Below are 25,714 nucleotides of genomic sequence, written 5' to 3' on the forward strand. Positions count from 1 at the left end.
ATCACTCATTGAAGCCATGCAAACTCTAGGCAGCCCAAGTCCAGGCCTTTCTTAGACTAACATCAAACATTCAAATATCCGTGCTTTGCCAGTGACATGGGACATAGTAGTCACGGTGGACTTTTCATTCGCAGCGACAGACGGCAACAAACACGCCAAGGAAAGGAAATATCACAGTCAAATATGAACCGAATATGCTACCTTCACTTTTCGGATGGTTTGAACTTTTATCCGTGAATTGTTGATACTACAGCGAAAGGGTGCCCACACCTTCAGTTAGCGCGACAGGTAAAGTCTCTCTCCATCTACTCTGCTAAGTAGTAGAAGACTAGAAAAATGTTATTACACGTTTATAAATCACGCATTGACAACAACAACAGTGGAAAGTAGTTGTTGTTATGACAGGCCTATGGCTATTTACAAAGACGCACAAAGCAGGTTTGCACACATGTTGCGCGAGTTTCAAAGGCTTCCCATCGCATTTCCATGGCTAAATTTAAATCCTTGAACAATATTTGCATGTATACAATTTATAAGATCAACTTTGGAAATGCAGTTATTGAAAATAAAATACGTTTTGGTTTAGTAAGTACTGCACTAACACAAGAGATGTCAAATAATTAAGAATGTAATTAAGGCTATTGGTTTAAACTGTGGGTGTGGGTGTGTGTGAGTCTAAAATGGATTTGACTTTAACTATATGCCAAAAATGTGTATTGACCTGTTGAATGCCATTCAGTTGGAGACTGAAAAGAGACAGGGATAGATGGTTGTGTGACGTATGGTAGGCCTATATGATATTAACATATGCAGAGCTCACCCCCCATAACAGTGATGAATGGGCAGGTCTTATTTAATGTTGGCAATAGCAGTTAAAAGAATAGCAGTTAATTAAGTTAATGATTTAACAGTAATGGTCCATTGAAATCAGCTAAAAGCTGTTTGCTTGGCCTTGGGCACTGTTTGCACTTCCTGATGTGTGCTTAATGCCATGTGAACTTCATATCTATCAGCTGTTACAAATCTCATCAATTTGCCAAATGTAGGCCTAGCTATTTCAATATGTGGATCATTCAGTACACCACGATTGTGTGTTTCACAGGTAGTGAGGCTGCTGTACACACATAGAACTGACCTCATAGGTGTGGGTGTTGTTGAAAATACTCTGCGACATAATGTCATTGGTAAAGGCTACGCATCAGTGCAATGTTGATCAGTGTGGCTCTCTCCTGCCTAAGAACACCTTACGTTGAATAATAAGAAGACGAAGCAGAAGAGTCCTAGTGCCCATCCTAACGTTCTTGTAACCTAGTGACAACCAGGAAGTGTCAGCAGGGTCCATTTGCCCTTGGCAACAGATCTAGGATCAGCTTACCATCCCCTATAATGTTAGGATGAGAACACTGAACTGACCTTAGATCAGTAACTTCCTATTAAGTGGCTCTGTACTGAGACCAACAGCCGGTTTGTTGGCACTATGGGGGTAGTGGGGTTGGGTGATAAGAAATGCTGATAAGAGTTTGAGAGAGAGAGCGAGAAAGAGGAAATGCCCAAGGCCATTTAAAAGGGGTGTTTGGGGAATACACACAAGCACACAAACATGTGTATGCATTGTTTGTATGGAACATTTTAATGTAATAAAATTGTTAACTTTTCACCTCCAGACCTTCGTCATGCTTCTCATTGCAGCAGTCTGAGGTTGTTACTGATCGTCTAGACCAGTGGGCCTCAAACTGTGGTGCGCTCCCCCCCCCCCCCAATCAAAAACAATGTATTTTTAAGGAACTCAGTCTGGCTTTCGACTTACTCTTGAAGGTTGTAATAGTAGAATGCACAAGGTGCCATTTTGGAAATTGGGTAGTGCATCATCAATTTTCATCTTGACATGTCAGTCATTGCATACCTTAGAGGGCTATTTATAACTTGTCAGAAACGTCTAGCTCAACACCACTTGACGTTCCCCAATGCTGGAAGGTGGACCTGAGTGAAAAAGTTCCCGTCTAGACAACCTGAAATAGTGTGTTTTCCCCTCTGGTTAAGAATGTTTTTTCTTGCTTTTCTTGGCTCCAAACAGCCACACACAGGTGCATTATGTGCACTCATTGAACATGAACTGATTCCCCCCTTCTCTCTCTTTCTCTCATTTGGATAAACATTACACACACACACACACAAACAGAGATGTAACATTAGTTGATGGGTAAAGTAATTGCCCTGCCCATTCTGCGCTCAGCTCCAGACAAGCGTGCTGAAAATTTAACAAACACTGTTGGACAGTGTCATTATTACTAGGTTGTGTACAGAGCACCTGGAGCTCTCTGCCACTGCCCACACACTGCACACACACACACACACACGCAAACATTGTGTCTATATGACCTCACCACCCCTACCCACGTAAAAAAAATACTACAGTTTACTATTTAATACTATAGTATTCTGTAGTAAACTGTAGTATACTGTAGAATACTATACTACACTTTGTAGTATCCCTTGATCATGTAGTGCTTACTATATAATTTTGTAGTATACTGCGGAATACTATACTACACACTGTAGTGTTGTCATGATAACAATGTTGCAATACTACGATACCAGATTTTCCTTGGCAAAAAAAGAATACCTGAAGCATAATAAACTCTATGGTCCTTTAAAACCTACTTTTGTAAAATATTGTGTGCTATAGCTTGCAAAATAAACAAATGTGACTCTTGGTGACAACATAAGGCTGTTTTTCTAACATTGGGATTGTTTTCCTCAAGTAATGTAGTCTGCTTAATGTTTTGTTTCCTTTCACTCTTTACTTCCTAGTATCACAATATTGGTACCGTGACAACACTAAAACACTGTAGTATCCCTTGACCGTGTAGAGCTTACTATAGAATGTTCTAGTATGCTGTAGAATACTATATTAAATACTAGAGTATTATCCGCAAAAAAAAAACACTGTAGTAAATACTACAGTAATGTCCCCAAAAACACAGTTTTTAAATATATAATAATACAACATGATCTAATTTCCATATGCTGCACCTATTCCCATCCCCCATATGCAGCCATGAGTGTAAAACCTACATGTATATTATAGACCGCAGGTTATAGATAAAAGCAGAAGTTCCGAACTATCTGTTCAGACTCCAGTCATACATTCCTACAGGTTATAGATAATTTCCTCTTAGTATGTGACTAGTAGGTTTCTTCAAGGAGAAATCCCCCACTTCTATGTCAAAGATAATAAAATAAAAAACACTGTTGTAAATACTACAGTAATATCTGCAGAAACACAACAGTAATTATTATAGTATAAACTATAGTTTGTACTATAGTAATACTGCATTATTTAAACACTACAGTGAATACTATAGTATAGTTCCGCAAAAACATTACAGTGAATACTATAGTATATAAATATGGTAATACTACAGTATTTAGAGCATAGTATACTTTTTTCATATGGGTATCAATCACCCAGTGTGTTGCATGATTATGGCCATTGGTAACATTTCAGTGATAGTGAGTTTTACATGGGCTGTGTCAGTGTCAAATAGCTTGCATAATGTTAAAAGTCACCAATTTTACCTGACACAGCTTTTTATAGGACAAAAATAATTTTATAGACCAATTCCAGTATCCTGGAAGTCAATACTAATGTGTGTGTTCGTTATGTATTGTGTGTATTTGATAATCTAATGAGGTCCTATTGCAATCTCATGAGACCACATTTTGTGTACTTTAGTTGTCATGACATATCACCATGGCTACGGGCACCAGGGTAACCCATCTGGCCTTACCTGGCCTTATTCAAATGAACCCACTTTTAATGCTGCGTCATTGTGTGTTCATGGCTCACATTACGCTTCGCAAAAAAATCTGTAGGCTGATGACTTTTAGACTGAAGCATTATATCTGTGAAACGTATTATGATGGCATCACAAACTACTATATTGTGTTTACTTAATTCAGTCACAGTATCAGCTTTTCTGTGAAAGTGCTTTGGTTATCAAGAGCGAGATAAGTCTACGCAAAGCTTGTGGCAAGGAAGTATAGGCTTGATAAAGTCTCACACACATCTAACTGCCAAATGCCATATACAGAAGAACAAGAGTGAATGAACCGGTGAGAGGCATGGATTTTGAATCATTTCGTAGGGTCTTAAATGCCATAAAGTTAATAAGAGGGGTCCAAAATGGCCCTCCTATGAAGAAAATATGGGCTGTTCTACAAAAACACACTATCCACACACACACTGATGCTTGCACACAAGCACACTGTACTGTAAGTTACAGTATATATTTTCAATGTATTACCACAAGCCGACCTTTCTAAAGGTCTACAGGAGTCACATAGTGACATTCTGTTCTTGTCTTCCATCTCTCTGTGTGAATAGTTAAAGGGCCCTTATTTTATTTGTTTGATACTGTAGCCTTTTACAGTGGAGAGATTGAGATATTTCACATTAAAACTTTTACAGCTTATATTATTGCCCATTATTGGCCAAATTCTAGCAGATCCCCAGCGTCTCATTAAACAAGCTCTCAGAGGAGAGTTTCAGAGAATGATATTCAACATCTATCTCTCAGAGAAAATATTCTGATGAATAATTATAACATGAAAAATAAATGTTATAGCCCTGTGTTTTGTGCATTATGCTACCTGTATTTTGTCTTATTTGGTATGGTGAAATGTTTGGACTATCAACACGAACCTGCAGTGTAACAGATATGGTGGATGGCTTTCAGCTATTTCAGATAAAAACAACAATCAACACAGCTATGCCCTGTGACGAACCATCAAACAGGCAAAGCGTCAATACGGGGCTAAGATTGAATCATACTACACCGGCTCCGATGCTCGTCTTATGTGGCAGGGCTTGCAAACTATTACAGACTGCAAAGGGAAGCACAGCCGCGAGCTGCCCAGTAAAACGAGCCTACCAGACGAGCTAAATCACTTCTATACTCGCTTCGAGGCAAGCAACACTGAGGCATGCATGAGAGCAGCAGCTGTTCCGGACGACTGTGTGATCACGCTCTCCTTAGCTGCGGGGCCAGACGGATTAACAGGACGTGTGCTCCGGGTATGTGCTGACCAACTGGCAGGTGTCTTCACTGACATTTTCAACATGTCCCTGATTGAGTCTGTAATATCAACATGTTTCAAGCAGACCACCATAGTCCCTGTGCCCAAGAACACAAAGGCAACCTGCCTAAATGACTACAGACCCGTAGCACTCACGTCTGTAGCCATGAAGTGCTTTGAAAGGTTAATAATGGCTCACATCAACACCATTATCAGAAACCCTAGACCCACTCCAATTTGCATACCGCCCAAACAGATCCACAGATGATGCAATCTCTATTGTACTCCACACTGTCCTTTCCCACCTGGACAAAAGGAACACTTATGTGAGAATGCTGTTCATTGACGACAGCTCAGCGTTCAATACCATAGTACCCTCAAAGCTCATCACTAAGATAAGGATCCTGGGACTGAACACCTCCCTCTGCAACTGGATCCTGGACATCCTGACGGGCCGCCCCCAGGTGGTGAGGGTAGGTAGCAACACATCTGCTATGCTGATCCTCAACACTGGAGCTCCCCAGGGGTTCGTGCTCAGTCCCCTCCTGTACTCCCTGTTCACCCACGACTGCATGGCCAGGCATGACTCCAACACCATCATTAAGTTTGCAGACAACACAACAGTAGGCCTGATCACCAACAATGACGAGCCAATAGGGAGGAAGTCAGAGACCTGGCTGGGTGGTGCCGGAATAACAACCTATCCCTCAACGTAACCAAGACTAAGGAGATTATTAGAGTATTAAAGTGTGTTACAGTAGTAACTAGGTGTAGTAGTAACCATCTCTGAGTTATATAGATTCAATCCAAAACCAGCCGTACTCTGTCCCCCAAGGTCTGGAGTTGGGTGTGAACTGTAGCCTACTTAACTTCAGGTAACAGAAGTACTGTAACTCATACATTCTCACCACTAGAAGCCTGAAGTACAAGCAGGTATTTTAGTTTTGCTTCCTTCAACAATTACCACAGAGTGTGCATGCTTTGGAGTGGTCCAGGTACTCTAAATGCTAATAGGCTACTGTTTGATTAACAGGTCAGTTTAATTAACTTGTTTTTTTAGGGTCTCTCTCTTGCTCAGTGGAGCGTCTTAGTTAGCCCAAGGCAGACCTGGTTTCAAATACTATTTGAAAACATTCAGATACTTTCAGCATTTGCCTTAAGCCCACCTGGAGTGCAAGGTGGGTTGAGTTTGCTCTTTGGGGACATTTCTTTTGGTTCCATTTAGGCAGGCAAGTTCAATCAAGCACAGTTGAAGTTATAAGTTGTATTTGTTGTATGTACAGGATATACATGGTATACACCATCCAACGTTGTGATGTGTATATAGCATGAATGTATATGTGTGTGTGTGTTTGTGTGTGTGTGTGCGCATTGCTTGCGTGTGTGGATGAGTGTATATCTGTGTGGTTTTGTGCGTGAGTTGGTATCAGACCTCATACCCCGATAGTGTTTGCCCGACGGTAAGGGAGTGAGCGGAATGTGGCTGGGAAGTGTGGAGTCCTTGATGATACTGCGGGCCTTCCTCAGGCACTGTTTCGAGTAGATGTCCTTTATGGGTGGGGAGTATGGTCCCAGTGATGTACATGTCCATCTTCGCCACCCGCTGGAGGGTCTTGTGGTCGTGGACAGAGCAATTCACGTACCAGGCTGTGATACATCCAGTCAGGACGCACTCGATGGTGCAGTGGGAGTACTTGGAGGGTGCCCTCTTGACAAGAGTGGTGGTGTTGTTGGTCTGTGTCAAAATGTGGACGCAGAGGAACTTAACTGAGTGTAAGGAGAATTAAACTGCCTATTTCTCAGGCCCAGAAGCTAGAATATGCATGTAATTGTCAGATTAGGATAGAAAACACTCTAAAGTTTCCAAAACTGTCAAAATGTTGTCAGAATATAACAAAACTGATATTGCAGGCGAAAACCTGAGGAAAATCATACTAGGAAGTGCCTCTTATTTTGAAAGCTCCCTGTTCCATTGCATGCCTTCCTTCCATTTAAAGGGATATCAATCAGATTCCTTTCCCTATGGCTTCCACATGGTGTGAACAGTCTTTAGATATAGTTTCAGGCTTTTATTCTGAAAAATGAGTGAGAATGATCACATCATGTCAGTGGATGGCTGGGTGCCAGCAGAGTTTTGCATGCGCAACAGCTTGGAGAAGACATTTTCTCTCTCTCCTATTGAAAAGCTACGGTCCGGTTGAAATATCATCGATTATTTATTGTAAAAACAATCTGAGGATTGATTATAAAAGACGTTTGACATGTTTCTACGAACTTTACGGAGACTATTTGGAATTTTCGTCTGCCCCGTCGTGACCGCTCGAGCCTGTGGATTTCTGAACAAAACGCACCAACCAAATGGAGGTATTTTGGATATAAAAATAGTATTTATGGAACAAAAAATAACATTTATTGTGTAACGGGGAGTCTCGTGAGTGCAATCATCCGAAGGTCATCAAAGGTAAGCAATTCATTTTATTGCTTTTCTGACTTTCGTGACCAATCTACTTTGGTGCTAGCTGTTTGTAATGTTTTGTCTGCTGAGAGAGATGTCCTAACATAAACGCTTGGATAGCTTTTGCTGTAAAGCTTTTTTGAAATCTGACATGCCAGGTGGATTGACAACAAGCTAAGCTGTGTTTTGCTATATTGCACTTGTGATTTCATGAAAATTAAATATTTTTAGTAATTTAATTTGAATTTGGTGCTCTGCAGTTCAGCGGATGTTGACGAAAATGATCCCGCTAACGGGATGGGTGCGCCAAGAAGTTAAAGCTGCTGACTCTCTCTACTGCAGTCCCGTTGATGTGGATTGGGGAACGTTCCCTCCTCTTCTTCCTGAAGTCAACAATCAACTCATTTGTTTTGCTGACATTGAGGGACAGGTTGTTGTCTTGGCACCACAATGCCAGTTCACTTACTTCCTCCCTACAGGCTGACTCTTCGTTGTTGATCAGACCTACAACCGTGGTCTTGTCAGCAAACTTGATGATGAGTTTCTGTTGTGTAAAGCCATGCAGTCATGGGTGAACAGGGAGTACAGCAGAGGGCTGAGGACACACCCCTTGTGGGCCCTGTGGAGGAGTCCAGTTGCAGAGGGTGGTGTCCAGACCCATGGCGCTGGGCTTGGTTTCGAGCTTGGAGGGAACGATCCAAGATTGAGTTGAATACTGAACTGTAGTCAATGAACAGCATTCTCATATAGGTGTTCCTCTTGTCCAGATGTGTTATGGCCATGTGAATAACGATGGAAATTGTATCTTCCATGGATCTCTTGGAGCGGTAGGCAAATAGGATTCGGTCCAGTGTGCCTGGCATGTTGGCCATGACCAGCTTCTCAAAGCACTTCATGACGACCGGGGTGAGTGCGACAGGGGCGATAGTCATTTGGGCATGTCACCTTGTTTTTCTTTGGCAGTGAGACGATGGTGGTCTCCTTGAAGGAGGTGGGGACTACAGCCTGGGACAGGGACAGGATGAAGATGTTCAAGAAGACACCTGCCAGCTGGTCAGCACACACTGTGAGGACTAGCCAAGGTATGCAATCTGGTCCAGCGGCTTTGTGAGTATTCACATCAGCCTCGGAGAGTGAGAGTCTTCCTAGATGGCTCTGTATTGTTTGCCTGGAAGCGAGCATAAAATGTTTTAAGCTCGTCTGAGAGGGAGGCTTCATTGGGCACCACACAGCTGGATATGTCTTTAAAGTCCATGCTAGTCTGAGTTGTCAGACATCAATTCAAGTTTGAGTCTGTATTATGTTTTTGCATCCCTCATGGATTTTCAGAGCTTGTACCTGCTTGCCTTGTACACGTTGCACGCCACCGAGTCACCGGGGTTCGTTCTGCTAACATTTATTGCTGCAGTATGGGCTCTCAGCATGGTACTGATATCTCCGTTCATCCAGGTTTTTTTGGTTGGGGTGTGTCCGAATTGTTATTCATTTCCTAATGAAGCCTGTGACTGAAGATGTACAGTCGTGGCCAAAAGTTTGAGAATGACACAAATATAAATTTTCACAAAATGTGCTGCTTCAGTGTCTTTAGATATTTTTGTCAGATGTTACTATGGAATACTGAAGTATAATTACAAGCATTTCATAAGTGACAATTACATGAAGTTAATGCAAAGAGTCAATATTTGCAGTGTTGACCCTTCTTTTTCAAGACCTCTGAAATCCGCCCTGGCATGCTGTCAATTAACTTCTGGGCCACATCCTGACTGATGATAGCCCATTCTTGCATAATCAATGCTTGGAGTTTGTCAGAATGTGTGGGTTTTTGTTTGTCCACCCGCCTCTTGAGGATTGACCACAAGTTCTCAATAGGATTAAAGTCTGGGGAGTTTCCTGGCCATGGACCCAAAATATTGATGTTTTGTTCCCCGAGCCACTTAGTTATTACTTTTGCCAGCAATGTGCTCCATCATGCTGGAAAAGGCTCTCGGAAGATGTGTTGGTACCATTCTTTATTTATGGCTGTGTTCTTAGGCAAAATTGTGAGTGAACCCACTCCATTGGCTGAGAAGCAACTCCACACATGAATGGTCTCAGGCTGCTTTACTGTTGGCATGACACAGGACTGATGGTAGCACTCACCTTGTCTTCTCCGGACAAGCTTTATCATACAAACTGAGGCAGCAGGCTTTTGTAAAAATTTATAGTTGTGTCATTCTCAAAACTTTTGGCCACGGCTGTATACAGTATTCCTCAATGTTCCTAAGGTTCATTTCAATGGGAACATCAAGCATTGTCTCGAACATATCCTGACAATAATTTCCAGGTATAGGTCTATCTGAGAGCTCGAAGATACGGAAGCAACCACCATTTACCTACATATAGTCTGCTATAGCCTACATATTTATTTACTTTGTCATTCTATAATTTTCATGGAATTTTAGTAGCAATTAAATAATGAATTTAGAATTTAACCCGAATACATTGTCTATATGCACTATATCCTAGTTCAATTCACAAGTGGACGAAACTATCTCAACGGAGAAAGCATCTGAGCAAGCAAAACAGCGCCTCTCCGTCTGGACATAAAGAGCATGACATGCCATATTATTTTTGTCCAGACAGCAGCAGATACATGGGCTACACATACTGAGACAGAGGGGCGCTGTTTCGCTCGTTCGGTTGCTTTATCTGAGATTGATGCGTCTTTCTGTCGGCGCGCGTCTCGGTCAAATAAATTATCTAGATTTTAATATTTTATTTGGAAGGGCAAGGAGGTATGGTAGGGGGTGGGCCAGGCCAGGCCCACTAAGGCTTGCCAATAACGCCGGCCCTGACTGTATGTAGGCCTACAGTGTGTGAGTTGTGAATAATGCAAAAGCATGTGGCAAATGTGTCACTAGTAGACCATTGAGAAACCATTTATGAATAGGCTACTTGTGCATAGCCAGGATCAGAAAGACACCAGGTGCATTGCATTTAATCAAACGAAACAGAAAGCAAGAAATCATTACGGGAAAGTAGTTTCAAGTTTTTGTTAGTTGTATGTATGTCATGCAATAAAATGCAAAATAATTACTTAAAAATCATACAATGTGATTTTCTGGATTTTTGTTTTAGATTCCGTCTCTCACAGTTGAAGTGTACCTATGATAAACATTACAGACCTCAACATGCTTTGTAAGTCGGAAAACCTGCAAAATCGGCAGTGTATCAAATACTTGTTCTCCCCACTGTATCTAGGGGACATGCAGAAGGAAGCTACTTTAAATATTGTGTAGACGATCAAGAGAACTCTCCTTTCCATCAACCCAACAGGTGTCATTGAGGGGATTGGCTGAAGCTGTGCACTAATGACCCAATCGAAGCCATTAGCTAAGTGGCATTTTACTGGATCTCTCTATCAAACTGTCCAAAGCCAATGTAAACCTGCTTGTGCCCCTGACCCATCAGTCCTGGGTCATGTTCAGTAGGAAATATTGTAGAAAACATGATGCAACAGGGGGGAAAAAAGGATTTCTGTGTTATTGGATAGGTTAACATAACTCTGTAACAGATATTGTTACTTCTTTCAGAGTTGCAGTTAATGTCAATGTGACATTTACTGTTACATTGAAAGTGAATGCTGAAAATTCACTGACTTTATATCTATTATTTCACAGTAATGTTTATTTATGTCATAAGCACCACATTGTCTCTGTGAAAGTAAAAAAGTTAGTCCCTTTAAGATGTGCAAGGCTTTTCATTGCAGCTACACTTTTTTCTGTTTTTTAGTGAAGACCAAAGCTGGGGGAGAAAGATACTGTGTCCTTGCTTCTCTCTCTCTCTTGCTAGCAGACAGACCCATTCGAGCCTCTCTTGTTAATTATTTATCCAGGCAAAGAAATACCAAAGCTTAGGGAAACACACACACAGCCAGGAGAGAAAAGATCACCCCCATCCTCTACACACACGCATATACGCACACACACACACACACACACACATAATACCTACTGTAAGCACGCTGTTAGACACACACACACATAATACCTACTGTAAGCACGCTTTTAGACTCTTTCTTTCACACACACACATAAATTGGGATGGATGAATACCAAAGCTTTATCAGCGCTTCAGACAGACACACTACATCATCCCTGAACACAGCGCTCAGGCGTCACCATGGCCACAGAGGGCAAGCCAAGTCTAAACCTGACTTATGAGGTTCAAATCCTCCCGATAGTTTAGAAAAGCCTTCAACAAAGGCTACCTCTATGTCACAGGACAGGTGAGTAGAGAACTCTTGGATAAATAAATTGACACTTCCTGAGAGTATGTCAAAATGTTTGTTGCTCAGACAGTCTTGGACTGTCAGTCTCAAACTTTCTATCATCTGGGTCTTAAAAGAAAATGTCACTGATTGAAAATGTCACCAAGTTTGATGGGACTTTGCTTGTCATTAGAGTTATTGATGTGCGGCAGCCGTAACCTTTCTCTGTGTTTTCGACATTATAGTGGTTATTTATAATTTTAAGTTTTCTATTTTAGTAACAAAATGCTTTTTGTCCTTTCACAGCTTCACTGTCCAGTTGGCCAGATGGGATGCCAATGCTGTAAGATGATTAAAAGGTGAGTAGGAGCATATTTGTGTGTGTGTGTGTGTGTGTGTGCGTGTGTGTGTGTGTGTGTGCGTGCGTGCGTGCGTGCGTCAGGGTTTCCAGTAGACAGTTTTAGCAGATTGAAAAAGATGAAAGCTGATAAATTGTTGCTGGCCAAAAAAACAATCCCATCGCAAAATAAGGCTTTTTATTCATTGATAGAAATATCTGTTGACGTAAATACATTTGACCGGCATGCTTATAGGTCTATAGGTTAATTAAAACAATAGTTTTATTAAATTGGGGTATGTGTATTTTCATTAGTCATCATGTACTGTATAGTAGCAGTCAAAAGTTGTGACTTTTTATTTAATTAGGCAAGTCAGTTAAGAACAAATCCTTATTTACAATGACAGCCTACCAGGGAACAGTGGGTTCAGTGGTAGAATGACAGATTTTTACCTTGTCAGCTCAGGGACTCGATCCAGCAACTTTTACGGTTATTAGCTCGACGCTATGACCACTAGGCTATCTACCTGCCACCCCTAAGTGGTAGTTCCACTCATTCAAGGATTTTTCTTTATTGTTTTCTATTATCTACATTGTAGAATAATAGTGAAGACATCAAAACTATAAAATAACACATATGGAATCATATAGTAACCAAAAAAGTGTTAAACAAATCAAAATATTTTTTATGTTTGAGATTCTTCAAAGTTGTCACCCTTTGCCTTGATGACAGCTTTGCACACTCTTGGCATTCTCTCAACCAGCTTCATGAAGTAGTCACCTGGAATGCATTTCAATTAACAGGTGTGCCTTGTTAAAAGTACATTTGTGGAATTTCTTTCCTTAATGCGTTTGAGCCAATCAGTTATGTTGTGACAAGGTAGGGGTGGTATACAGAAGATACCCTTATTTGGTAAAAGACCAAGTCCATATTATGGCAAGAACAGCTCAAATAAGACATGAAGGTCAGTTTCTTCAAGTGCAGTCACAAAAACCATCAAGCGCTATGATGAAACTGGCTCTCATGAGGACCACTACAGGAAAGGAAGACCCAGAGTTACCTCTGCTGCAGAGGATACATTAATTTATTCGTTATTTGCATCTCAGATTGCAGCCCAAATAAATGCTTCACAGAGTTCAAGTAACAGACACATCTTAACACCAACTGTTCAGAGGAGACTGCATGAATCAGGCCTTCATGGTCAAATTGCTGCAAAGAAACCACTACTAAAGGACGCCAAGAAACACCAGCAATGGACATTAGACCGGTGAAAATCTGTCCTTTGAGTCCAACTTTGAGATTTGAGACGCAGAGTAGGTGAACGGATTTTCTTCGCATGTGTGGTTCCCACGGTGAAGCATGGAGGAGGAGGTGTGATGGTGTGGGGATGCTTTGCTGGTGACACTGTCTGTGATTCATTTTGAATTCAAGGCTCACTTAACCAACAATTGTAAATGCAATCGCATGTTAAAAAAAAGTTTTGATTGCCACGATTAAAAAGAGCTAATATTTTTGTTTCTCAACTGGTAATGGAAGCGTGCCTGTCATTCGCCATTCAAGTGTATAGGCAACGGTAGGCAGACTATCAGCACGTCATCCACCACTTTGCAATGTGAGCTGGAGGCAGAGTGCATTCTCAAAACATCTATTTAGTTGTTTGAAACCTGAATGATTTACTTCGTATTATGAGGCATGTCTTACCTTGCTTCAATGTAGCCTAGGTAAAACCCAACCATAGAATCTTGGAGGCAATTATTTTATAAAGACTTTCTTCATATGCCATTGAAACCAGGATTTCTCTCCTGTTCTATTGGTTTTCGAAAATACAATTTTGTTTTTTGTCCAGAAACCAAAGGCACAATGCTAGTTGTTGCATCTTTAGATTCCCCCTCTTTCTAACTTTCGAACCAAAATTTTCATTTCTGTCACATATGTAACCACTCAGGTGTGCTGTTTAGAATGGTGTTTTCCCAGAATTACATTTTGGCAAACGTTTCATTACAGAAGTTCTGTTTAGAAGAATTACCATAATTCTCAAATGGCCGGTAAATTAAAGTCTTCCTGGTAACATCCCAGTCATTTTCCTAACGGAAACCCTGGTGTGTGTGTGCTTGCATGAGGGCTTCTGACGTTTGTCTGTATGAACCCATTGCATTTATGTTTGTGTGAGGAGAGGGGGAAGGCGTACATGTTGACAGCAGCTCTCCATCTCTAAGCGAAGGTCACACTGCTTAACAAAAGTTGTTAGATGGTTATCAAAATCCAGTCCTTATTCTTACTATCACGAGCTACAGCTACAGTATTCCTCGTATAGCCTTATCTATCCTATTGAACCAGACAGATGTCCTATCTGAATGTCACTGTGAGATGGGCTACATTATAAAGTGTCACTCACAGTGACCTCTAACATTGGCTTTCCGTATAAACATCGAGTCAATATGCCAATACTTATCTCATCACCCTCCTCTCAGCTTACTTTGCTGTAAGTGTGAATGTAAGAGGAAAGGGGAAAGGAGTAATACTTTTTGATTGAATATAAATAAAAGGGCTTTACACCAATTCACATATTGTAATCCCTCCCACACACACACCTCTCTTTCCCATGTACAGGAAGGTAGAAAGACACACACACAACCTCTGTTTCTCACACTTTAAAATGCATGGGCACACACACTCACACACAAACATACACCTCCCCTTAATTGTTCTCAGTGTCACATTTCTTGGCTTAGCCATTTCCTTAGCATATTAAACAGATTGGCTTGGAGGGACGGTACTGTAGGTTACTGGGTCAGTTCCCACTTTGACTGCATGCCAACTCTCTCCATTCTCTCAGACCTTCTCACGCCTGATCACAAATCACACAGGACTCCTGTGAAATCCATCAAGGCTGTTATAGAAGACCAAATAAATTACTCCACCTTTGATTGCTAAAACACTTGGCTAGAACCACATGGATTAGAATAGTAGCTAGCAGTAGTAGATGGATAGCTTTTGGGTTTGCTTTAAAAAAAAATGTAGACATCTGTATGACTTATCCTTTTTTGCATTCCTTTTTTCGGGGACTTGATTGCCTTTCCTATTTAGCAGTAGACTGGCACATCTTTGTATTATTGTCACATCCGGAGTGGTGTCTTGTGTGTTGTGGCATCTCATCTACATTTGAAGTCGGAAGTTTACATACACCTTAGCCAAATACATTTGAACTCAGTTTTTCACAATTCCTGACATTTAATCGAATTCAAATTCCCTGTTTTAGGTCAGCTAGGATCACCACTTTATTTTAAGACTGTGAAATATCAGAATAATAGTAGAGAGAATGAGTTATTTCAGCTTTTATGTCTTTCATCACATTCCCACTGGGTCAGAAGTTTACATACACTCAATTAGTATTTAGTAGCATTGCCTTCAAATTGTTTAACTTGGGTCAAACGTTTCAGGTAGCCTTCCACAAGCTTCCCACAGTAAGTTGGGTGAATTTTGGCCCATTCCTCCTGACAGAGCTGGTGTAGCTGGGTCAGGTTTGTAAGGCCTCCTTGCTCGCACACGCTTTTACAATTCTGCCCACACATTTTCTATAGGATTGAGGTCAGGGCTTTGTGATGGCCTCTCCAATACCTTGACTTTGTTGTCCTTAAGCCATTTTGACACAACTTTGGAATTATGTTTGGGGTGATTGTCCATTTGAAAGACCTAATATATCCACATCATTTTCATGCCTCAGGATGCCATCTATTTTGTGAAGTGCACCAGTCCCTCCTGCAGCAAAGCACACCCACAACATGATGCTGCCACCCCCGTACTTCACGGTTCGCATGGTGTTCTTCGGCTTGCAAGCCTCCCCTTTTTTCCTCCCAACATAACGATGGTCATTATGGCCGAACAGTTCTATTTTTGTTTCATCAGACCAGAGGACATTTCTCCAAAAAGTATGATCTGTGTCCCCATGTGCAATTGCAATCCGTAGTCTGGCTTTTTTATGGCGGTTTTGGAGCAGTGGCTTCTTCCTTGCAGAGCGGCCTTTCAGGTTATGTCATTATAGGGCTCGTCTTACTGTGGATATTGTAACTTTTGTACTTGTTTCCTCCAGCATCTTCACAAGGTCCTATGCTGTTGTTCTGGGATTGATTTGCACTTTTCACACCAAAGTACGTTCATCTCTAGGAGACAGAACGCGTCTCCTTCCTGAGTGGTATGACGGCTGCGTGGTCCCATGGTGTTTATACTTGCGTACTATTGTTTGTACAGATGGACTTGGTACCTTCAGGCATTTGGAAATTGCTCCCAAGGATGAACCAGTCTTGTGGAGGTGTACAATTTTTTTCTGAGGTCTTGGATGATTTATTTTGATTTTCCCATGATGTCAAGTTTGAAGGTATGCTTTGAAATACATCCACAGGTACACCTCCAATTGACTCAAATGATGTCAATTAGCCTATCAGAAGCTTCTAAAGCCACATAATTTTCTGGAATTTTCCAAGTAGTTTAATGGCACAGTCAACTTAGTGTATGTAACCTTCTGACCCACTGGAATTGTGATACAGTGAATTATAAGTGAAATAATCTGTTGTTGGAAAAATTACTTGTGTCATGCACAAAATAGATGACCTAACTGACTTGCCAAAACTATAGTTTGTTAACAAGAAATTTGTGGAGTGAACGAGCAGTATGGCTTGTGTGTAACGGTTTTCTGTATGAGAAGGAGAGTCGGACCAAACTGCAGCGTGTCGATTGCGATCCATGTTTATTTAAACAAACGAAACACTAATCTAAACACGAACACTACAAAACAATAAACAAAACGAAAACAGAAAACAGCCTATACTACTACTTTGCTAGATAACCCCACTAGCTACAATCCCAATACATACACACCAAAACCCCCAGACAAAACACACCACAATACAAAAACCCGATGCCACACCCTGGCCTGACCCAATACATGAAGAAAAACACAAAATACTTAGACCAGGGCGTGACATTGTGGTATTGTCATGCTGATGAGTCATGTCAGGATGAGCCTGTAGGAAGGGTACCACATGAGGGAGGAGGATGTCTTCAAAAAATAACAATTCTAACAAATCACGAAAGACTTTGATCTTCGGGGAAACACAACCAGAGACTTTTCTGTCAACTCTCTCCAGCAGACGGACCAAATACCAACAGAGAAGACCACAATGACACCCCTTTTCTTTTGTCTACCAAGCCGTCATATCGGTTTAATCCGCTAGGGACTTTACTATGTATCATGTAGAAACCCAATGTATAATATCTACTGTTTGTTATGTATTTCTGTGATTTGATTAGTTAGTAAATAAATAATTAAGCCAATTTGTATATCGCAGATTCATAAGTTAAGCTAGGGTTCATGCAGATAACCAATAATTTTACGACGTTCAGATGAGACTGATAGAAGGTAAAGAATAATGAATGATTGACTGCTATTGATGTAAAAGATCTTCAGATCTTTAAGAGTGGATTCGGGAGATAGCCGCTCTATATAAACGAATGCTTCCGTGATGCCCCGGATTCCTAATGAGTTAGTTATTGCCTGATTAATTTAATCAAATAATGAATGTTAGGTAATTGATTTGAAAATAGCATGTCATCACATTAAGGATACTAGAGACACAACACAGCTGTAGACTAAACTCTGAGGAAAGACAAAATGGAAAACATTATTTTCTCAGCTCACATAAATGCGAGGAGGGAGGGGAGGGAGGGAGGGAAATGAAAGAGGGAGTGAGAGAGAGAGAGAAGGTGGGGGAAAACTTGAAGGAAGATACTCGAGTGAGGGAATGAGGAGAGGACTGGAGAGAGGGAGAGGTTTTGGGGGACAATATCATACAGCGAGAGGAGGAGTGCTCAAACACAGAGAGAAGAGAAAGGTGGGGTTGAAGCGAGGGGGAGAGGTAATGCAAGAGACCTTTAGAGGTGTGAGATGGTGTGTGGGGGTTGTGTGATTTGTGGGGTATGAGGAGTGCTCAGGGAGTGCATGGTGAAAGAGAGAGTTATCAGCATAAGGTGCTCACAGCAGGAAGTATCTGACAGCCTGTTACAATGTCCACAAATGAAGGCCCCCATCTATACTGCTCCTGTACTATCTGCGTTAGTGTTTACCTTTTTTACTCTCTGCTCTCTCTCTGTTGATCTCTCTGTCTTTCTGTCTGTCACTCTCTGTCGCTCTCCCTCTCTGTCATTCTCTGTCTCCCTCTGCTACTAGGAGAGGTGTCCTTGTTTTGACAGTGTGCAAGGAGGTGTGTGCGGTTGTTTAATCGATTCTCAGGCAAAGCTGACACCCTGAGACTACTGTGTCAATGCACCTAAATAGTCCGCCTGTCGTATTTCTTCTCTGTGTCTTAGAGAAACAATGAAAGTCATGTGTGACTGGTTATTGAATGTTGACAGTTTTCTATAGAACACAGGGACCTCTGACAAGACGGGGAATAATAAATATTGTTATTTAATTGCTATTTCATTTATTCACATTTGTAAATAAATGTGAACTGCTGGATTAACTAAACATGCTATCTATTTGTTTGTCTGTCTCTAATTGTCTCTCTCTCCCCTTTCTCTATTTCTCTAAATGTTTTCCTCTCTTCTTCCCTTCTCCCTGTTACATCTATGATCCGACTGTTCCGGTGGACGTCCACGGCAGAAATAGGGACCCGGCAGAGGGCTCTCTCTACCAGCCCCACCACCTCCCAGCAGACGGCGGAGACCAGTCCAACAACAAGCAGAAGCAGGACTTTCACAACCTGGGCTTCAGCAACAGCAACAAGTACAACGATGGAGAAGATGGAGGACGAGGCCTTAAGCTGGAGATCGACAACAACCAGATCAACAGGCTTCACGCCGTGCCCGCCAACCCAGAGAGGGGGCAGGGGAGAGGGCAGGGAGTCAAGCCTTGGGCAGGGGAGGTTGGTGGTGGTGGTAGGGGTCTGTATATCCTCCATCCAGAGGGCCAGGTTCCAAGACGAGATCCATCTAAGGGCCCCAGCCAAGTTCCAATCTACCCTAACACACTCTCCCTGGATCATAGTCACCATCTGACACATTTGGGTGACAATGACCCCCACAAGATTAGGATGTTCCGAAATAGCTCGGACCCCTCCTGGCCCGGTGTGGGGTGCTACACCTCGTTGACGGATGAGCTGGATGAGGGGGTGGGGGGCACAACTGAGTACCTGTGTGACACAGGGGATGAGGAGAGCGTCCTGTCTGCGGATATTCCAACTAGTACAACTAGCCTGTCCTCGGCAGACACGAAGGATGATAGGAGCGCGCCGGACGCCACTACCGTAGAGAGCGGGATCGGGATCTCGGTGACGAAAAGCGAAGATGAGGGACGGGAAGAAGATGACGTGTATCACATCACAGACTCTATGGTGGCGGAAGCTCTAGCGGCTCTAGATGCGGCAACCGCCGGGGAGGACTATGAGGACTAACTCTTTAAAAACTCTTAAATATTTTCTACAAGGCCTCTTACTATTCCAAAAGCACAATCTAACTTCGAAATCTATTCAGCTTCAATATCTGCTGCTTTTTTTACTAAAATATGGATTTATTTTTTAACATACTGTAGATCATGCATATTTGTCTTGTGAGTCACATGGGCATACAGTACCAGTCAAAAGTTTATTTATTTTTACTAGTTTCTACATTGTAGAATAATAGTGTAGACATCAAAACTACAGTGCCTTGCGAAAGTATTCGGCCCCCTTGAACTTTGCAACCTTTTGCCTAATTTCAGGCTTCAAACATAAAGATATAAAACTGTATTTTTTTGTGAAGAATCAACAACAAGTGGGACACAATCATGAAGTGGAACGACATTTATTGGATATTTCAAACTTTTTTAACAAATCAAAAACTGGAAAATTGGGCGTGCAAAATTATTCAGCCCCTTTACTTTCAGTGCAGAAAACTCTCTCCAGAAGTTCAGTGAGGATCTCTGAATGATCCAATGTTGACCTAAATGACTAATGATGATAAATACAATCCACCTGTGTGTAATCAAGTCTCCGTATAAATGCACCTGCACTGTGATAGTCTCAGAGGTCCGTTAAAAGCACAGAGAGCATCATGAAGAACAAGGAACACACCAGGCAGGTCCGATATACTGTTGTGAAGAAGTTTAAAGCCGGATTTATATACAAAAAGATTTCCCAAGCTTTAAACATCCCAAGGAGCACTGTGCAAGCGATAATATTGAAATTGAAGGATTATCAGACCATTGCAAATCTACCAAGACCTGGCCGTCCCTCTAAACTTTCAGCTCATACAAGGAGAAGACTGATCAGAGATGCAGCCAAGAGGCCCATGATCACTCTGGATGAACTGCGGAGATCTGCAGCTGAGGTGGGAGACTCTGTCCATAGGACAACAATCAGTCATATATAGCACAAATCTGGCCTTTATGGAAGAGTGGCAAGAAGAAAGCCATTTCTTAAAGATATCCATAAAAAGTGTCATTTAAAGTTTGCCACAAGCCACCTGGGAGACACACCAAACATGTGGAAGAAGGTGCTCTGGTCAGATGAAACCAAAATGTAACTTTTTTGGCAACAATGCAAAACGTTATTATTGGCGTAAAAGCAATACAGCTCATCACCCTGAACACACCATCCCCACTGTCAAACATGGTGGTGGCAGCATCATGGTTTGGGCCTGCTTTTCTTCAGCAGGGACAGGGAAGATGGTTAAAATTGATGGGAAGATGGATGGAGCCAAATACAGAACCAGTCTGGAAGAAAACCTGATGGAGTCTGCAAAAGACCTGAGACTGGGACGGAGATTTGTCTTCCAACAAGACAATGATCCAAAACATAAAGCAAAATCTACAATGGAATGGTTCAAAAATAAACATATCCAGGTGTTAGAATGGCCAAGTCAAAGTCCAGACCTGAATCCAATCGAGAATCTGTGGAAAGAACTGAAAACTGCTGTTCACAAATGCTCTCCTTCAAACTTACTGAGCTTGAGCTGTTTTGCAAGGAGGAATGGGAAAAAATGTCAGTCTCTCGATGTGCAAAACTGATAGAGACATACCCCAAGCGACTTACAGCTGTAATCGCAGCAAAAGGTGGCGCTAAAAAGTATTAACTTAAGGGGGCTGAATAATTTTGCACGCCCAATTTTTCAGTTTTTGATTTGTTAAAAAAGTGTGAAATATCCAATAAATGTCGCTCCACTTCATGATTGTGTCCCACTTGTGGTTGATTCTTCACAAAAAGATACAGTTTTATATCTTTGTTTGAAGCCTGAAATGTGGCAAAAAGTCACAAAGTTCAAGGGGGCCGAATACTTTCGCAAGGCACTGTATGAACTAACACATATGGAATCATGTAGTAACCAAAACAAATCAAAATATATTTTAGATTCCTCAAAGTTGCCACCCTTTGCCTTAATGACAGCTTTGCACACTCTTGGCATTCTCTCAACCAGCCGTCATTGTAAATAGGAATTTGTCCTTAATTGACTTGCCTAGTTAAATAAAGGTCAAATAAAAAATAAAAAATGTAGAATGCTTTTCCAACATTCTTGGAAGAATTCACACATAAGCTGAGCACTTGTTGGCTACTTTTCCTTCACTCTACGGTCCAACTCATCCCAAACTGTTTCAATTGGGTTGAGGTTGGGTGATTGTGGATTTCAGGTCATCTGATGCAGCATTCCATCACTCTCCTTCTTGTTCACATATGGCCCTTACACAACCTGGAGGTGTGTTTTGGGTCATTGTCCTGTTGAAAAACAAATTATTGTCCTACTAAGCGCAAACCAGATGGGATGGCGTATCACTGCAGAATGCTGTGGTAGCCATGCTGGTTAAGTGTGCCTTGAATTCTAAATAAATCACCAACAGTGTCACCAGCAAAGCACCCCCACACCATGCCACCTCCTCCTCCACGGTGGAAACCATACATGCGGAGATCATCCGTTCACCTACTCGGAGGTTGGAACCAAAAATATCAAATTTGGACTCATCAGGCTGAAGGACAGATTTCCACCAGTTTAATATCCATTGATCGTGTTTCTTAGCCAATGCTTGTCTCTTCTTCTTATTGGTGTCCTTTAGTTGTGGTTTCTTTGCAGCAATTCGACCATGAAGGCCTGATTCACGCAGTCTCTGAACAGTTGATGTTGAGATGTGTCTGTTACTTGAACTCTGTGAAGCATTTATTTGGACTGCAATCTGAAAACAAACAAACAAAAACAAATATGGGGATGAGGTAGGTAGTTGGATGGGCTATTTACAGATGGGCTGTGTACAGCTGCAGCGATCGGTAAGCTGCTCTGACAGCTGATGCTTGAAGTTGGTGAGGCAGATATAAGTCTCCAACTTCAGTGATTTTTGCTATTCGTTCCAGTCATTGGCAGCAGAGAACTGGAAGAAAAGGCAGCCAAAGTAGGTGTTGGCTTTTGGGATGACCAGTGCAATGTACCTGCTGGAGCGCTGCTACGGGTGGCTGTTGCGATGGTGACCAGTGAGCTGAGATAAGGCAGAGATTTACCTAGCAAAGTCATCAAGGCAAAGGATGGCTACTTTGAAGAATCTCAAACATTAAATATATTTTGATTTGTTTATCAGTTTTTTGGTTACTACATGATTCCATATGTGTTATTTCATAGTTTTGATGTCTTCACTATTATTCTACAAAAATAGTAAAAATAAAGAAAAACCTGAAATGAGTAGGTGTGTCCAAACTTTTGACTGGTACTGTATGTGTGACTATTTTGCCAAGGATTGGGTTGCGTAACGGTAGTCTGTTGTGTCAATGTTTGTTGTACTCTCAGGAGCAAGAGAGAATAATACTCTAGGCACTCGACTGTAAATATTCCCAATGTCTTAAACCTAATTCCTAAACTACAGTACGTTTTACACTCTTTGGTCTACACTGAGTATACAAAACATTAGGAACACCTTCCTAATATTGAGTTGTAACTCCCCCAGTAGAACAGCCTCAATTAATCTGGGCATGGACTCTAAAAAGGTGTTGAAAGCCTTCCACAGGGATGCTGGCCCTTGTGTCAAATTGTCTGTATGTTCTTTGGGTTGTGGACCATTTTTGATACACACGGAAATTGTTAAGTGTGAAAAACCCAGCAGCGTTGTAGTTCTTGACACAAACCGGTGCACCAGACACCTACTACTATACACAGTTCAAAGGCACTTAAATATTTTGTCTTACCCATTCACCCTCTGAATGGCACACATACACAATCCATGTGTCTCAAGGCTTAAAATGCATTTGCTTACCGGTCTCATCCCCGTCATCTACACTGATTGAAGTGGATTTAACAAGGGACATCAATAAGGGATCATACAGTAGCTTTCACCTGGATACACCTGGGCAGTCGGCAGGTAGCCTACTGGTTAGAGTGTTGGGCCAGTAACTGAAAGGTTACTGGATTGAATCCCTGAGCTGACAAGGTAAAAATCTGTTGTTCTTCCGCTGAGCAATGTTCCCCAGGCGCTGTGGATGTCGATTAAAGCAGGCCACCTCTGATTCAGAGGGTTTGGGTTAAATGTGGAAGACACATTTCAGTTAAAGGCATTCATTTGTACAACTGACTAGGTATCATCCTTTCAGTATGTTATGGAAAGAGCAGATGTTCTTAATGCTTTGTACACTCAGTGTATGGTTCTACATTTCAATATTCCACCAACATAGTTCTACAGTGCTTATAGAATTTATATTTCTATATTCTGTTCTATACATGCTCTATTCAGTGGACGTACATTAAGTACACTCCTAGAAAAAAAGGTTTCTTTGGCTGAACCCTCTGTGGAAAATGTTTTTCAAAGGGTTCTCGTATGGGGACAGCCAAAGAACCCTTTTAGGTTCCAGATAGGTTATTGCCATGGCTTTGTTTGTCTTCAGAGAGCTTGCTGTGCTTCATTGTATGAACACACATTGATAGGTCATCTCCAGCTATCTATTTTTGTATTGTATCCATGTTGATGTTATTTTTTTTACCAGTTTTTCCTATGTTATTTATATCCTGACTGGTTGGCCCAGTCCTTTCAGAGACATTGCCCAAAGTTTGTAGAAAATAATTAGACACGTGAAGAAAAAGACCATAGTGAGAGGTAACCACATGGGTTGTTTGTTGTTCCTGTCTGTTGTCTGACCAGTGACGTTAGATCAGCTTACAACTTCCCATTGTGAAGCATACTGAGTTGACCAAGGGCGGACATGATGACTTAAGACCCTATGAAAAGAAGGAATTATATCACTGATATTGTCATGTTCTTACCTTAGTTCCTTTGTTTTTGTCTTTGTTTTAGTATGGTTAGGGTGTGAGTTGGGGTGGGCAGTCTATGTTGTTTTTTTTATGTTGGTTTTTGAGTTAGGCCTGGTATGGTTCTCAGAGGCAGCTGTCAATTGTTGTCCCTGATTGAGAATCATACTTAGGTAGCCTGGGTTACACTTTGGATTGGTGGGTGTTTGTTTCCGTGTGAGTGTTTGGGCCACACGGTACTGTTTCGTTTTGTTCACATCATTAATTGTTTTGTTCCAGTGTTCAGTTTGTTTATTAAAAAGACATGAACACTTACCATGCTGCACCTTGGTCCTCCTCTCTATCTCCAGACGACATCCGTCACAGATATACTTAGCATCTGTGCATATTGTTTGTATTGTTTGTAAACATTATACATGGGGTGGCAGGGTAGCCTAGTGGTTAGAGTGTTGGACTAGTAACCGGAAGGTTGCAAGTTCAGACCCCCGAGCTCACAAGGTACACATCTGTCGTTCTGCCCCTGAACAGGCAGTTAACCCACTGTTCCTAGGCCATCATTGAAAATAAGAATTTGTTCTTAACTGACTTGCCTGGTTAAATAAAGTTAAAATAAAAAAAAATTGTGAAGGGTTTTTGTTTCAATGAAGGAACATTCTTTTTTTTTATCAGGGCTATCCTTTTAAAGTCATTGTTTGTTTGCCGAAATCATTTATATTCCAATGTATACAGTATATACATAATATATTTAGATGTTTAATTTTCTAGGCCAAAGGGAGACGCCAGGGACTCAAACACCCGCTTAAGTACAACACCCGGCTAAGGCGGTAAACATGCTAACTTTAGCTGACCACATGATAGCTGTTAGTGTGTTTCTCCCAATGTCCCCTTGCAGTAGAAGAGAGCTTTTAAGCAGATCTTGTAATGTTCTTTAGCTGCTTTATCTCGCCAATCCCTTTTTGATTTTCTTCCTCAAATTTCTTCCTCTGTTTGTCTTGGTATAATCACACACCATCCCTCTCACCATTAGACGTTGTTTTGGCGGGGTAAGTTTAAATGGAGCGTCCACCCTCCAACCTATCTTTGTTTCTGTGGCATTACAGGGTCATGTGCTTTTTGTCAGGTCTTTAACCAGTTGGATTTAGGGGGCGCTATTTTAATTTTTGGATGAAAAACGTTCCCGTTTTAAACAATATATTTTGTCACGAAAATATGCTCGCTATGCATATAATTGACAGCTTTGGAAAGAAGACACTCTGACGTTTCCAAAACTGCAAAGATATTGTCTGTGAGTGCCACAGAACTGATGTTACAAAACCCAGATAAAAATCCAACCAGGAAGTGCCGCAT

At 41.5% G+C, this 25,714-nt stretch overlaps 1 protein-coding gene across 1 annotated transcript; it reads left to right on the forward strand.

The window, feature by feature from the left end:
• LOC110531918 (uncharacterized) lies at positions 1–24,682 on the forward strand. Its single transcript, XM_021615397.3, has 3 exons — positions 1–288; positions 12,090–12,142; positions 18,780–24,682. Exons 2-3 carry the CDS (start codon positions 12,111–12,113, stop codon positions 19,567–19,569), a joined length of 822 nt encoding a protein of 273 aa, XP_021471072.2. The 5' UTR covers positions 1–288; positions 12,090–12,110; the 3' UTR covers positions 19,570–24,682.
• The last annotated feature ends 1,032 nt before the right edge of the window (positions 24,683–25,714 follow it).

The sequence above is a fragment of the Oncorhynchus mykiss genome, chromosome 9 (genome assembly GCF_057628025.1).
Source record: "Oncorhynchus mykiss isolate SJ-2025 chromosome 9, ASM5762802v1, whole genome shotgun sequence".
In the NCBI taxonomy this organism is placed as follows: Eukaryota; Metazoa; Chordata; class Actinopteri; order Salmoniformes; family Salmonidae; genus Oncorhynchus; species Oncorhynchus mykiss.

Excerpts from the sequence above, each read along its gene's own strand:
- LOC110531918 (XM_021615397.3), top strand. The coding sequence starts at position 12,111 with ATGGGATGCCAATGCTGTAAGATGATTAAAAG. Across the intron at positions 12,143-18,779 it reads TGCTGTAAGATGATTAAAAG|AAATAGGGACCCGGCAGAGG; the intron begins GTGAGTAGGAGC and ends CGTCCACGGCAG.